The sequence below is a fragment of the Clavelina lepadiformis genome, chromosome 8 (assembly GCF_947623445.1).
Source record: "Clavelina lepadiformis chromosome 8, kaClaLepa1.1, whole genome shotgun sequence".
In the NCBI taxonomy this organism is placed as follows: Eukaryota; Metazoa; Chordata; class Ascidiacea; order Aplousobranchia; family Clavelinidae; genus Clavelina; species Clavelina lepadiformis.
Window position 1 is genome coordinate 12,866,976 of NC_135247.1, and position 16,307 is coordinate 12,883,282.

General features: G+C 36.5%; 1 protein-coding gene across 4 annotated transcripts in view; it reads right to left on the bottom strand.

Annotated features, from left to right (window-relative positions):
- LOC143469837 (uncharacterized) overlaps positions 1–11,981 on the bottom strand; it is a 41,691-nt gene extending 29,710 nt beyond the window's left edge. The window contains exon 1 of one of the 4 annotated variants that reach the window (XM_076967683.1): positions 11,755–11,981. In XM_076967683.1, coding sequence (XP_076823798.1) covers positions 11,755–11,926 — 172 coding nt within the window. In that variant the 5' untranslated portion in view covers positions 11,927–11,981. Of the gene's footprint in view, positions 1–2,255; positions 2,672–11,754 lie in introns of those variants that run through there. The other 3 variants (XM_076967681.1, XM_076967682.1, XM_076967684.1) reach the window with 3 other exon arrangements.
- Between the last annotated feature and the right edge of the window lie 4,326 nt (positions 11,982–16,307).

The window sequence follows — 16,307 nt, forward strand, 5'->3', positions numbered from 1 at the left end:
CTGATATTTCGTAAACACTGGGCAGTTCTAACATCGATAATAAATAATTGATGAAATACGTGAATTTTTTTTCTTTATTTGCTTGAAACTTGCATTTATTTCATGATCAAAATTAGTGAATGCAAACACGAAATGCGGCATATGTAGGCGCAGTATTGGAAATGGCAAGCCTTTGTCAGGCTCTGAAGAGCTCCCGCATCTATGAAATTGGCACTGCACCCCTGGTGATTACTAATTTTTCAAACGCGCTAACGTTGCTACTGTAAACTATCGACATTTTTAGGCTTTACCCAAATCAACATGTAGCATATGATTCTTGGAAGAACAACCTATTTTAATTTTATGCAGACGTGGCAGTTGACTGAGTTGCGCAAAGCTTCACAGTTTATGTGAAGTTTTTATCACGATTCAGAAACGTGGGTTCTAGGCAACAGCTTTAGATATAGTGAAAGTTAAGTCTACCTATACGGTACACTACAGTCCTCCTGAAACATCAAAGCAGTCTTCGGCGATAAATAATGCAATTGGGTCTGACAGTGACTTATATATAAATTTCTTTTAAATAGCTTAATTATTAATGATTGAGGTCGTTTGCAGGTTTTCCAAAAACATTTGCAAGGGTGTTTCGCTTCATTTAAATTCACTCAATATCAATACAAATACCGATTATTGGTAAAGGACAGTGGTTCCCAAACGGTCACGCGAAACAGTGGCAAGTGAGGTGGAGAAGTCTCAGAATAAACAGAGTTTTTCTTAAAGAGAGAGAGCTAGTTCGCGCTTTTTATCATGCTTTGATTCACTTTTGCTTCGTTCCTCCCAATGCTGTTTCTTAGCATTCTTTTGTAATTCATGTCTATTCCGTTTATATATTGTATTCGTTCCTTCTCAGTAAAAAAATCGACAAAAAATTAAAATATCTGAACTTCTGAACTTCTGAAGTGAGGCCTGAAGAAAAAAGTTTGAAAACCATTGCTGTAGGATTATGCAGCCCCCACAATAGATATACCATACCAAACGTCATTACAACAGCAAATATGCGTAGTAGCAGATCTGTGTTTGTCGCGACTGCCGATCTCAGTAACAGATGGAAGTGACTATTTCACCGACAGCTTGCTCTATTCAAACATGAAAAAATAGGTCACTCAAAAAGTAATTTCCGTTCGTAAGGATTATAGGCTATACCAGTTATAAGCTAGGTTAGTACACGTGGCTCGTCAGTGTAAAAACAACATCAACGTTAAAACAACGTAATATCATTGATTATAATTAGATTTCTTACGAAGTGAGTATGGGCTATTTTACGGTAAGTATAAGTCACGCAGTCTGTTGTTAAATATAAGCTGTTGGATTAGGAAACTTGGCAAGTAAAAAGTAGAAATTACGCTAATTACGGTTTAATTGATGTTAGATGTAGATTATAAGGAAGAGTTAAGTTAGGTTTATAGGAAACATATGAAAAATAGCTTCAAATGTACGACAATCTGCTAAAATAGTGACAACCTATTTCATATGGCAGTAAGTCAATATAAATTGTAACAACGTCAACTTAAACCCGATTAACTACAGTTTACCAGATACGAATTGTCCAAGGCTCAATTTCGATTCATTTTCTTATTTGTACTACACTACAGTTTCGTATAGTTGGTATATTATAGCCTACACTGCGTGTGCTGACAACTGCCTTCAACTCAAAATGTCTTTTCTACTAGTGCTTAATCTTTCTTAGATCCAAAGGCCAACCTTTTTCAGTTTTGGATTTGTAAGCTAGGTCTGCTGAAATCAACTTAGCCATTCCTGCGACAAAGTATTTAGTTCTTGCTAAATCTTCAATCCACATTTGTAGAGAAACTGTTAAGGGTGTCTTTTAAGAGCTACTGCACAACTACAAGATAATTCATTATACATAATAGCTTGCTCAAACAAGTCAAGCAAAAAATTATTGAAACAACTGAATTAGGTTGTCTAATTCGATTAGCGAACAAAACGCTTGAGGGCAAATTACTGATTGTCATAGAGCGTTGTGGATACTGAAAACCAAAGAATAAAAATGCAATACAAGGGTATATTCGATATCCAAAGAATATGAAAAAAAGTAATATTGACATTTTACAATCTACATATCACCAAACCGAATATTTCCTGCTGTTCTGCTACAACTATCATTGGCTTAAACATTTGTATGCAAACCATTAAAATTAGCTGAAAATTCAGTTTTTACAACGCAACAAGAGGTTAGAAATAAACAGAAAACATACCACATATTCCGTAACTACTGTTGTCTTTACAGTTGTTATGTTCACAGGGCAACTCTACAGCCGAGTATGACAACAACATATAAACTTTTTAGAAATTAAATCCTTCACACATGACTGACCACGTCACAAAACAAGCCTATCCCGCCGCTAAACACCTGCACTGATGAAATACTGTACTGAGATTTAAATGGCTTAGTAGCAAAATTACGGACGCTTGAAGAAAACATTCTTTTACAAAAGAGCTAACCAACCGTAACCAAGCAATACCACGTGAAAGAAGTTACGCATGGTTGGTTGCTTTCACTGAATTTGCGTTGCCACAATTGTACAGACCGCAACCCTACAGACGAAAATCGTCGATTCGTTGGATATGCGATTGGTGGCGAACTGCAGATTTTAACTGAATTTTCATGACAAGTCTAAATAAAAGTAAGCTTAACAGACAAATTGCTAACACAAATGGGTACAATATTTTTTTAAACTTAGTCACGTAGGCAAGTAATCTTGAGTCAGACTGTGGTGATGTCATGTCTCTGAAATTCGTATTACAGGGCATATTCGTGTAGTAGAGGTTTTGCTCTTGAAGCCACAGAAAGTTTTTGTCTAGAAGAAAAGATAAATTATAGTAACGCAATTTATCTGCTACATCCTATACATTAAGGCATGACTTTTAATACATTTACCATGATGGTCACCAATTGCTAGATTTCACCATTTTAAAGGATGACTTTTATGGCTGCCGCTATTTCACAGGAAAAAAACGTGCGTTCAAAGCTCTTTTCACAGTTTCTTGTTGACCTAACTTAAATGTTATAACATAGTAACCTAAGCCTAACCTAAATCTACCTTCTAATCTATATCTAACTTTAATTAAAGTTTATATTACTGTACTTAAATCAAGTTTTTGAATACCAATTCTCCTAACCTAACCGCCTATCTCTATGGGCAGCGTGACCTACTGTACTTTCGGTAAAATAGTCACTCTTTTTTATATTCCCTTTAGTATATTTAAAGTAGATAACAACATCTTTTGTCATCAACGCTTTTATCCTGTATGCAAAGATATCTTCTGAAACACATTTTTAGTTACAAAGTATATAATATCTGAAATTTCAGGCGTAAGAATTAATGTCAAATGAAACCAGATGGTAGAATCTGATAGTCACTGTTTCGTTCTGCCGAAAAGTGACGTCGGACGACTTAATGATTTTATGACCTTGCTTCTGACAATTACATAACAGGTTTTATGACTTTTGAAGAAGCGTTAGAGATACTAACCAAGAGAAATAATACAACTATTCAACCGAACTTGATGTTTCTATGACTGTGTACTGACAACTTGTGAATGCCGTTTTTGACTTATGAAAATGACTTAGAGAAACAATAATATAATCTATCTTAGAGATAAAAATTAATGCGCAACTTATAAAGGATATAATAAACTTATTTACTTATGCCCCATTGGCTAAACAGCAAAGTGCGCTGTATTAACACTTTTATTACACCACTTCCTGGGTACAATTTATATTTTTTGAATTTAGATCTTTGTTTCTTTATGTTCTGCCAAGCTTCATATATGTAACCGTTTTCCACTTCAAAAAGTAAAGTTGTTGAGGTCAAGAAAAGGACTGGTGGAGTGTTGTAGTGGACATCCTATAACCTCTAGTTAATTGGACTTAACTGTTGTATGCTAAATGTAATCATTCTAGATGTCTGTTAGGTATTAACTGAGGCGTTGTTTAAGCATGAGGTTATCTTCTTGTTAACCTGTAAATATAAACTTTGCCCGTAATAATAATACATATTTCTATTAATAATTAATTGTCTGTTCTAAATTGGCGAATGTCTAGAGATTTCCAGACTGAGTTCGTTCCCTTCTGAGAATAGGTAGATAGATGCGAGTCACAGAATAGAAGAAAATAGTCATCTTAATATAAAAATTAAAGTAAACTTTTAAACAGACATATCAAGTCCTCATCGCACACTCTTAAAACATTCGGCAGTCTTTCGACTGCAAACATAAGTAGCCTATATCAGACGACAGACTTGGTTAATTGGAGACACGGGTAATAATTAACTCGAAAGACTTAGTGGCATCCTATTGCCTCTTCTTCACATGAACCTGTGCTTGTCAACTTTTTTAGCTGTGACCTAAATTTAAGAGAAAAAAAACAAGTAGATCCATTTCATCACCCCACTCAGTAAACAATTGCGTAAAATTACGCATTTCTAAAGTGAAAAATCATTCTTCATAAACTGCACAAGACTGCTTGTTATATTTATATTTCACGCAAATGATTGCAAACGAAACAACAACGATGATGATAATGAATCAAAACCACGTCTGTCACTACTTCCACTTTCAATTTTAGCAGCCTGCCACTGTTTCGTTTCTCGCGACTACCACGAATGATAGGTATCATTTAACACGTACGCAACTATCGAAAAGGGGACGCAAACACACGATACATGCAAGAACACAGGGAAGTAAGAAAATGGTTAGAATGTTTTCTCTCAAAGTTAACCCAAGAACGCAATGCCTTTTAGAGTGAGAATGGTGAACTTAATCCTGATTTATAAACCTTTGGCAAAGTCTATGATTCTCAGTGATTTTTTACTTATCACATTGAACAAAATATAGCAAAAGAGCTCTTTTCTTTGTATAAATTGAATGAGTTCTGACGCAGAATACCTGTCATGACGAAAAGAATAAGGAATACCACAACACGTGCAGATTTTATTGGACCAGACACGTGTTTTATGTTTTATTGTTCAAGTCTGATACATGAATGGCTGGGCAAACTAGTGGCGGAATGAAGTTCTTCCTGATCGGTCCATCTAGGTAATATTTTGTATGCTTGCTGAAAGTTGTGATCAATGTAGCGGAAAGAAAAGTAAAGCTTATGAAAAACTTGACTTATCAGGTAACTAAAAGTCTTCGAATAAAGGAGAATCTTCTACAAGTAGTAGAGGAACGGAGACAGAAGTTGTTAATGTTTTCGAAAGCAAAATTGAGCATAGGCTACCATTCCCACTCCAAAAACACTACATTGTGTTGTCTGGTTAAGTGTGAGTGGAAAAAGGGTAACTATTTTCTTACCACTCTGTGTTCTTGCATGTATCGTGCGCAATATACAGAATTCACCCATTAACCCATTCAGGTTAATGAAACGTCGGCAGACAAAAAAGTTCTGTATTCACCAGTAGTGCCTTATGTTTGATGATTATTATGCCTGGTGGCAACCATAGTATATTTAAGGATTTCATGTTTTACGACGCATGTAATATCCTCATTTATAGGAGAGATAAAGAGTAAGGTGTGTAGAAATATATATTAAGCTTAAGGCTACAATATGGGGTACCCATGAGCCTCCATGGCTCAAAGGTACTACTGGCCACCATTTTTCTTCAAAATCCTCCGCAAAATGCCTCTCGTAACGATCTGCTTTTTCTTAAAAACTCAAAGGCTTGGGCAAGCCATGGCGAAAAACATGGCCGAGTTATACTTTTCTTCAATAGCTTATCAACCATTTCTTGTATAAAAATCCAATCTTTTTGACTTACCCAGCGAGACTTTTCGGCAATAAATTTCATAATCTCTATCAATAAAAGTTAAAAAAAAGTATAACTACAGCAGTAGGAAAAGCAAACATGGTAATTAGACTGCCCAACGCAAATTACACTGCTATTCTGAAATCACCTAATACAGTACTGAACTGCAGCTAAGCGTGCACTATAAGTAAATGCAGTTACCAACCAGATTTAGTTGTATCCCAACTAAGGCAAAAATTTACATTGGCCAGCATTTTGTTTGTCAAAATCGTCTTGATACTTTTCAATTGCAACACAGCATGTTGTGACGATGCTTGTGGATTACTTAAAAAACACTTGATGGAAGGAGTGGGACTTATAAACATTCGATTTCTTATATTATCGCTAAAGTTAAAGAAAAACCAATTTTACAATTCGAAAAACGAATGATTAGTCGTGTTAAAAAATTTTAACTGTCGCGATCGACCTGAAGAGCTGAGCGTTGGGGCACAAACGGTTTTTTCATTAAAATAACCTGCTAAAGAAGTATAACTCTATAGCTCGTGCGTGCTGTTAAAATACTCTAACACTGTGGCTGTTAGTTGGCTACAAATAGGCTACAGCCCATGGTTTGATGTAAAAGAGTGGTGTTAAGTATCTAAGTTGGGAAAATCTTTCCAACTGCTTTGTAGAGCATGCCGATCATTTCGTGAGCTGGCAATGTAAGAATTAGTTCTCTTTGTTGAAAGTAGTGAGAACTTCTGAAATAAGATCGTCTTATTGCGTGTCAAAAGTTGCATGAAGACGCGAGAATTTAGAGTGTGGCGTTTGAGAAGATACACGCTTTGGCAGGTTAGGACGAAAAGGAGCAAGTTTGTCGAGCTTTGAACATTAGTGCCATGTGGTAGCGAAAGATAAAGTTGTTGTAGTCGCAGTGAATGTAATTTCCATAACAGTGTTTCGCACGTGTGGTGCATTTTCTTCAATTCAGCATCGAGATCCCGTGGTCAGGTAAAAAACTCTATCTAAAGACATAGAGTCAATATTGGCTTTAGAGTTTAGAGTGAGGCGAGCGAGGCCTCCCTCCAAACGTCCCTCCCTGTTTGTGTATACGCAGTCTGAAAGAACAAACATTGCAAACGAGTATTATTGTTTATTATATTCACAGTTTTTCTGGACTGCTTTCATTCGTTCGTTAATGCTAATTAACTGCTGTGTGAACTGTATTTAGAATAGGTTAAATCTTTGTAAATCGAGCCTTTGAGTAAATTGGTCCCCTCCTGCTATGAGATCACTGTCATATAGCTTGATGCTTAAAAGGCCACGTGATTTAAAGCATCATGCCAAGACGAAACAAGTTTTGTTCTCTGCTGTCAAATCTCGGAGGTAATAAGCGCTCGATAAAAAGAAACAAATGAAGGATGTGAAATTTGGGGGCCATAGAACAAAAAACTGAGAAGAAATGTACAAAACAATTTCTGGCAGTTTGTTTCTTTTTATCTGAAAGAAAAGCAAATATTTGTGCATTTTAATCCATATAAATTCAAAATGCTCAGGGGGAGCATGCCCCAGACCATCCTAGGATAGATTGTTACGTCTCCCGTAACTTTAGAGAGCCCACACACTTAAGACGCGCCCCAAGCGAAACGCATACAAGCGTGAGCACACAAACTTAAGAGGTCATTCCTCGCCTCGGGTTCCCCGAAACTAAGGCCACCACTGCGTGGAATTGCCATGGAGTAGCATCTCATGCGAGACAAAAGGCATGTTTGGAAGGCAGTTGATATGCGAAGGGATTCGCCATATAAAACAAACAATTACCCATTAAACAATATCCTCGCTTGATTGCGCACAATGCAATAGATCCAAGAGAAAATGTCCATGTGTCAGTGGCGTAATTATAGTGAATGGTAATGTGAAACAGAAAATTGTTTGTAGCTCTCCCGAAAGCAGAAGTTGGCCAAACCCACTTGTAGTGAAAAGCATTTCGAGTAGAATATGCAACAGGGTTAGACATAATGAGTTTGCCATATAAAGTAAGTTTTATTTCATTTCAAGATTAGCATTACTGCTTGTAAGGTAGGTGTGCGTCGAAAGATATTGGCCGATTTTTTATAACTCCCAAAAAATGAGATAAATAGTTTCCAGGATGTAATCGGTGAAGTGCAAACCGCAAGAATCTTCTTGAGATGAAGGCCTGGAACAAACACGGTAGCAGCGCAGTTGTGCATATAGGAGGGTGTTTGTTTTATAGTTAGACAATGGATGTCGTCATCAAAGGTATATAATCCAAGAGAATGCGAACTTTGTCATAAAAGAAACTGTTGGGAGCCCGGTGAAGATTCAACCAAGCGGCTGATGAAAACACAAAGAAACACGTTAGCAGCAAACAACAGAACAAGTTGTGTTTGTTGTCAGATAAACTTTTCGGAGGAACGATTTTTCGACCAGTCCGAGAGGCAGGGTTGCCATCGGTCTCAACTCAAAAATAAGGACGACTGGGAAACAAAAGACAAATACCACCTTAAACAGTGCACAACAGGAGAAAGCAACCAATGTTCCTAAAAAAACAAGACACTATCTGCATGTTCTTAATTTTGGTATCTCTTTTGTACAAAATGGTGTACCTTAGGTGTCAAAATGCCCAAAATACGAACCCTTGCCCTAAAAATAAGACGAAAATAAGGACGCAAGTGAAAATAAGGACATTTCTTAGAAAAAAAAGGACAAACATGTTTTCTAAGACACGGTCCTTTAAAATAAGGACAAATCTTAGAAATAAGGACGGTATGGCAACCCTGCCGAGAGGTCTTGATAGCATGAGGAGAGTTGGAACAGCTTGCGATAGTAAAAGTAAGTAGAAGGGGTTGTGGCATCATCGTCATCATCATCATCATCTTCAGCTGAAATATGCTCTGAGTTGGAGCCATTGCGTTCGTTGTTGTAAAATTAACTTGTTTGCAAAAGTAGAGTTAGCAGTAACAGCCACACTGAAATACGTAGGGTGTTGTCACTAAACTCAAGAAGTGTTGGGGCACAAACAGTTTTTTATTAAAACTCTATAGTTCTTGCGTTCTGTCAAAATACTCTAAAACTGTGGCTGTTAGTTGGCTACAAATTGCAACGAATATGCTTAGTAGAAAAGGCGTACAAATTCTGTACATGTTTGCACACAAGGTCTTGAAAAGTTATACCTTGTAAAACTACCGTTATACAAGTTTTATAAAAGAACGTTTTCACGAAGTCCGAGAGACGCTAGTTCTGGTAATTCTATCAAGTATCTCTCTCTGCTCGCTGACAAAAGCGCAAGCTTTTATAATAACAACAGGTACATGGGGAGTTTAAATGAGTGACAGGATTCGCATCAGTTGCTTACTGCAGATGCATGCGTAGTTCAATAGTTGAAATAAGCTTTTCTGAAAAACATGTTCATAAATGTCAATCACAAGTTGGAAAACACACTGCAAGAAATGGTGCAATGTTAATAGAAAATGCCACCCAAGCCCCTACAGACCTACTCTGCGTTTTATAATCGAGCTTCTGGTTGTGGCACATGCTTTTTTCCCTTTTTTCGATTGGTTGCCATTACATTTTGTTTCTACAGTTATTAAAATAAACTAATGACACGCATGATATGAATTAGAATGTTAGATATAATACTTGAAACATCGCACTTACAATGTATATGGCTAACTTCTCCACTAGAGCTGAAATATGTTAATTTTATGGAATATAGCCGCATTTGATAGCGTTCTAGTGATTAATTATTGATATAATTGTTCTCAATCAATTCTCAATTTTATTTTTGATCAAAAGAGCGGTGGGAACAAAAAATCAAGCAAGTTGTTATTAGCAGGTGCTAATAAACGGGAAATAACATAACATTTCCATAGGTTAGCAGTACCGCGGTACTATCGTACCGAATTACTGTACCGGGGTAGTTTTTCAGCACCGACACCGGTACAGTCGATACTTATGAGAAAAAGTACCGAATCTCTGTACCGAATTACATTTTCAAGAAATTTCAGTCAGTCCCGGTACTAGGTACTTTCACGTGATTAATATTAAATGAAAGAGTAGTTGCCAGTAAATATACCGGTGAACTGATTTTTAATAATATGTAGGCTATTTGTTTAAGCAGTTACTGTTAAAATTGTATGGCAAATTCGGCCTGTTATTATGACGCAGATGGCGGTAAGTATGACGTCACAATGTAAAACAATATGCATCATGACTGTGGTTTGTATTGGGTATGGTACGTAGTATAGTAGCGGTAGACTAGCTTAACGCTTTGGATGAAATACGTCTACATAGGTAGGTGATTAGTTGCAGGTAATGCTTATTTTTAGTATAGGAATGTCGCAGGTAACAGTCCATATAAGGAGCCGTATATGCTGAAGTTTTTCGTTTTCCATGGTTTTGTTGCACGTCTTTCGTTATGGTTAAAAAAGTGTGTTAGACCAATGAGAGACCAGCAAAGCCGGTGTTGTTTTTTAATTCGGCGGTTACCCTAGCAAATGCCACGAAACTTGCAGGTCGCTTGTTTCGGTTAGCCTAAATTGTAGGTGAAAATTGATGAAATTTGAATTTTTTGGCCCAAAATTGCAATCTTGACTTTAACATTCTATTGCAAGAGTTAGAAGTATGTGATTTTATAAATATATCATGAAATAATAGCCTAAGGGGAACTAAGTGACATACAAATTTCAGGGAGCCCAATACGGGATTTTTCGATTAATTGTATTTTTAGTAATTTCATTTTATAATAAAATAAACAAAGAAATTAGGCCTTTTTACGAGCGTATATGGCGCCTGAACTAGTAAAGCGTTCTTGTTTTACCGCAGTTACCGGTACCGGAATAGAGTACCAGCTGGGCTAGTTTCGGCTTATTTAACGCAAAATGTTTCTGTTATACCGTTAATTCTTCTTTGGTTTAACTTAGGCCAACTGGTTTTTGGACTTGCTACCCACTTTAAAGCTCACAGAAAATGTCTAAATGTTTTGTGGAACACTAGGGTTACCGCGGAATTCCTGTTGAAGAGGGCTGCATAAGGCAAAAATTCGTTCCACGGTCTAACTTACTCGCAACCGGCGTATCCGAAGCCGATTGAGAAAATAAGCGATTTTGAAACATCAGCTAACAACGGAGTTTCGCTATAGCATGCTGGGTATATATGGAGTCATGAAGGCAACGTTGTGTACATAGTGACACACGTCTTGTTAATAAGAATGTACTGTGCCAACTAGTGGTTTGGTTATATTTGTTAATTTATTAATCGTTACTCCGTTGATATGCGTGTTCGTTAACTTCTGATAGACCAATTGAGCATCACAGCAGTTTTTCCAAACTAACAGTGTCCCTCAGAATAGTTATATTTTTGATGCACAAGGAAACATCTTCTGTTTTCAGAACTCATCGAAAGAGATGCTTTCAATATCATTGCAAAACTGGACTCAACTTAAAGAGAACGCATTGTGCGCTGTGGTAGAGTTTACATAATCTGGAAGTAATAGAAATCGGAACGCTTGCTGAAAAAGAAGGCCAAAGCACTGCAAAGCGCCTTTTGGAAAACATACAAAATAGAACAATAATAACATGGCTGCCACTATTTCACCGGATGAAACAACGCGTTCGAAGCTAGATTTCATAGTTTCTTGTTAACCTAAGTTAAATGATATAACATAGTAACGTAAACCTTACCTAAATCTATATTGCAATCTAAAGCTAACTCTAATAAAACCTTAAATAACGAAAATCAACTTTTTGTATACCCATTCTTCTAATCTAATCTAACCTAACCGCCTATCTGTAACAACGGGCTGTGTGACCTACTAACGGTGAAATAGTCACTTCGTAATAACATTACAGTATAATATCATCAGAGCTGCACAAGAATTCCGTAGCAATAAGGTCTAATTATGACAATTAGCGCAATACCACGAACTTTATAAACGATAGATTCTTACTTTTGAGATTAGGAACTTCTTTGCCCAGGTGTTTGCTGTACTTGTGGTGATATTCAATCTTCGTTTGCAAATGAGCAATCGCTTTTTGAAGTGGCCCCAACATTTCATACTTTCTTTCCACAATAACCGTGTGATCATTCTCTTTCAATCCATATTCGCTATGTTTGTCCATTGTACGATTGATTACATCGATATCCAAGTCTACCAAGTAATACTCCTGAACTATACTGTAAACTAATTCAAAGGTTTGTCTCAAAACTCGCCTATATCAATGAAAGTAGTGGTTAGTACAATTTCACGCATACAATAGGCCTAAGTTCACTTTGCGGTGTTTTACCGCGCTGCAGATTAATAATTTACAAAATTTCTTGACTAAATGATGCCCGAGCGTCATCCAACAATCATCTGATCGACGATATTGCTTAATCGCAACGTATAGTTGTGAATGGTATCAAACATCTTTAGGCTACCCGATGATGTCGCCTATAGCAGTGTTTTTAAGCGGAATACACACTCCATCCTCGGGTGTGTCCGCATTTTTGAAGGAGAATGTGAATTTAGTTTTTGATAGTTTTGCTTTCATACTTTTTGATTTATAAAAAATAATCAGGAATACGCAATGAATTGTACGATGCATGCCAAGGGCGTTACCAAGGCACGAGAACCCGAGTCTTCTGGAAGAAATGACTCGAGTAATTTCATAAGTTTAATACTCAAGTCACGTCGATTAATGTATGACATCAAGTCAAATCAGGGCCGGATTTAGGGAAGGCAGAAGCCCGGGCACTAGGGCTCCCACCATTTTGGGTCCCCACCAATGTTTGGCCAGCTACATTGTGTCCTAAATGTGCAAAAATATACTAACGTATAATGCATAAAAATACCCCAAATTTCAAGTTTTGTCTAAATTTAACCTTTAATTTTCCAAACATTTAAATTACATCGCGTGTTTATTTCGTTTTAATAGTTTCAAATTGCACTGGAAAATGTTATTCTTTTTAAACTAAAAATAATTGGAAGCCGGTTGCACAAGTCAAAAAATTTCCCTCAAAAAGGACTTGCTAAGACTAACGTATTTACGGAGCAAACCATAGTTGGGACATAGTCCTCCTTTAATGAACTCAAGTTTTTGAATCCATAGATATTTCCACGTCTTTTTGTTCATTGCTTTTTTTCTTTGTGACTGCTCATCAGCTACAGTAGCCTATATTGCTATAACAAACACTGCAATACTGTATACAGTCACAGCAAAACGTGGCGTACAGTTGGACTTTTCCTGTACAAACTCGAAACTCGGTGACTTTTCCTAAAAAAGGTTCAGTTATCTTTCCATGTTTGATTTATAAAATTAGATTTTGTAGTTTTTGAAATAATGTCATATTTTCATAATTTTGCTCCCTCTCCGCATTGAAGCGTATCGTTTTCGTTTACTCATTCACGCACTACTAACTCGACTAACTATTCTCTTCTCGCGGTCAGCAGGTTTTCCGCACAGCTGAGGCGCGGCGTAACAAGAAAAACTTCTAGAAATGTATCACTTGTAGAAATACTTAGTTTGCACTAAATGCACTTTCTTTAGTTTTACAATTATGATGTATACAAGAAGCCAGATGTTTTAGCTACTAACCGATCAGTTTACGACGTATAGTTTTCGAGTAATTTACGATTGAAAACTTGTGTGCACTGTCGGCCACACATAGTTAAAATAGTAATGTCGCGCACCCGGTTTGGAACCTCCAAAATATCCTCTCACGAACCTAACATTTTTAAACCATAGGCCTTTTTAGGTTTTCAGTCTTTTTCATTTATTGCATTTCCTTGCTTGCGACCACATATCAGCAACAACTCTCACAGAAAAAATGTATAGGATTAATAGGCGTGTTTACAACGTTTTAAAATTGACGTATACGGTCTTACATGTTGTACACGGCGTCTCAAAAGTGAACACTATAATTAGGCTACTGTATTGTCCACATAATATGAAAATACATTCCGTTTAAGGCGTTTTAAAGCGGTATTTGATGCGCAAAAACACAAAATGTATGCGCTTCGCGCATTTTGGGTATGCAAGCTGGGGAACTTTAAAACCAATTTTTAATGCTTCTTGGCTCCCCTCAGAGCAACCCTAAATAAGCCACTGCATGCCAACTTTAGAAAGTTTTACTTGCAAACGCAATATTACATGGATGGTTATCGGCATTGTAATATTTTCAAGCTGACATTATTACTTTAAGTATAGTTTAGTTGCACAATTCTTTATCGATTAAACAATTACAACAGCCGGCTAGTCCAATTAAACCTACAAAAAGGTGTTGGAGTTCAAAAAGCTAAACTTGACACATATGCGCTTAAATTATAATTTTGAGTCGTGTCACTGCATTTCCTGTCACACTGGTGGTGGGTGTAGCGTTGTTCGAGTAGGTGTTAGTTTTAGCTAAAATTTGTTTTATTTGCAAACTAATCATTTTTTGTTTTGTTTACCGATGTTATACTTTATATTTTGCATTACTTCGCTTTATTTCATGCTTGACCATCTAGTATGAATGCTTTAATCACGCATATTTCTTTGCTACTCGTTTGTGCACGGCCGTGCCGCGTTGCCCTTTTGTTGTTTTGGGTTCTATGATCTTGCTAGGAGTCTGCCAGAATGTCGGTGGTCAAAAGTCGAAGCGTTCAAAGTTCACACTTTTAGATTTAGGCTAGTGAATATCGAATTTGGGTGGGTGCCTTTAACTTATACAGGTTCGCTTAGACCGCTTGGATGAATTTAATTGCTTGTGGAAAAGTTGATACCGGTTTTAAAGCTGATAACAATGTCCTACACTAAAGTAAATCTCTGTGGCAGACGGTATATAGTGCCAAATTTGTTCTGGGCATTATGACGAAAAAAGTGTCGGAATTTTTCGATCAAGAACCTTTATATTACCAGTAAGTTTGTACGATTGTACTTACGCTGAGTCATGCCAAACCTCTTCATCACAATGCCCGGAGCAAATTTGGAATGACAACAGCAATCATATTGCAATGTACTTTCGCACAAACGAAAGTTTCTCATATCAGTAGTGGTTTAAACTTTAAAGCACATGAGCATAATCTTTTTCAAATATGACATGTAACTTTTATTTTTTTGAAGTTGAACGCATGAAGCGGCTTGAAAACAATAAAAGGTAAAACAACAAATTTGCAAAACATGTGTTGTAATTTTTTTTTTCAGTTGCATGCATAACCGAGACTTGAAATAAAAATTTGAAAAAAATTACTGAGAAAGGAAACTCGCCCAAAAGCAAACAACACTAAAAACTGTAGCTCCAAAAAACTCAAGACATGGTCATTGTACAGAGGAAAGTTACATAAATGAACTAATTGAAACAGATAGATTGGAAGACCTACTTAAATGTATAAATATTACGGGGTGTTTGCTATATAAACACAGCAAAATCGCGTTACGTGCTTTGTGCATGTTGGTTTTAAAATTTTGTCACCGTTTTTCAAAGCAGGTAACTGAGTGCGTGTTCAATCGATTTTGGTATGGCATCTTCATTTCAAGTAACGTTTTTACTTTCGTTTGTTACCCTTTTTTATTTATTTGCAGTGGTCCCCATACAATTGTAATATTTTCCTTATTTGCAAAAGGTTGTGAGCGTAAACGTTTTACGGTGATTCGTTTAATCAGCGTAAATTTACTCAGTAGAGCTTAGTTTGACACATTAAAAACAATTAAATAATGTAATGAACAAATTATTTTTATTTAACGATTGTTGTAAGCAAAGTCCACTATATTACAATCTCTTTAACGGCGTGCTGGACGAATGCAACTTCACGAATTCTGCATTCATTTACACCAACAATATTGTTTGTGGCGGTTTAAGAAATAGGATTCACTTCTGGATTTTCATCGCATTAAAAGCATAAATGTATCAAACATTTTTTAAATAAGTACGTCAATAAATGTTTACTACAAACGATTTAACTTAATTTAGCATCGCACGCGCAGTTGGCATCGTTCCACAATGTACCAGTGTTTCAAATATTAATTATGCAGCGCGCGTCATGTTCGACCATGTCTAAGTCAGGAAGTAATTATTTTGTTGGAATCCAGTAAACTGATATATACAAAACTTGTTTTCGGTGAGGTCTTAAACTTGAACTCAGCGCAAGTTTTTCGTTTAAAAATCTTGTATTTCCGATGATTTTATATGAATTCTTTTGTTGTTTGTAGGTTAAGTTGGTAAAATTGTAAGTTTTTCCTAAACCAGAGGGCAATCTTCGAGGTTTTCGAGCGAAAAACATTATGCAAAATCATGCAAAAACCTACGTCACAATACCCGGAACAAATTTGTTACGACGCTGGTAATAAAGGTAGAGTTTTTAAACTTCTCTCTAAGGGCATTGCTTACCATTTCACAAAATGTTTTTAGACATAAGTACTGGATCAATATTCTACAGCGCTCACTAAAATGCCCATGTGTTTTAGCCATCTTGTGATTGGCGATCCAAGCAATCCAAGTGGTCCTAGCGAACCACTAAATATTTTCGAGGCCAATTTGGGATTT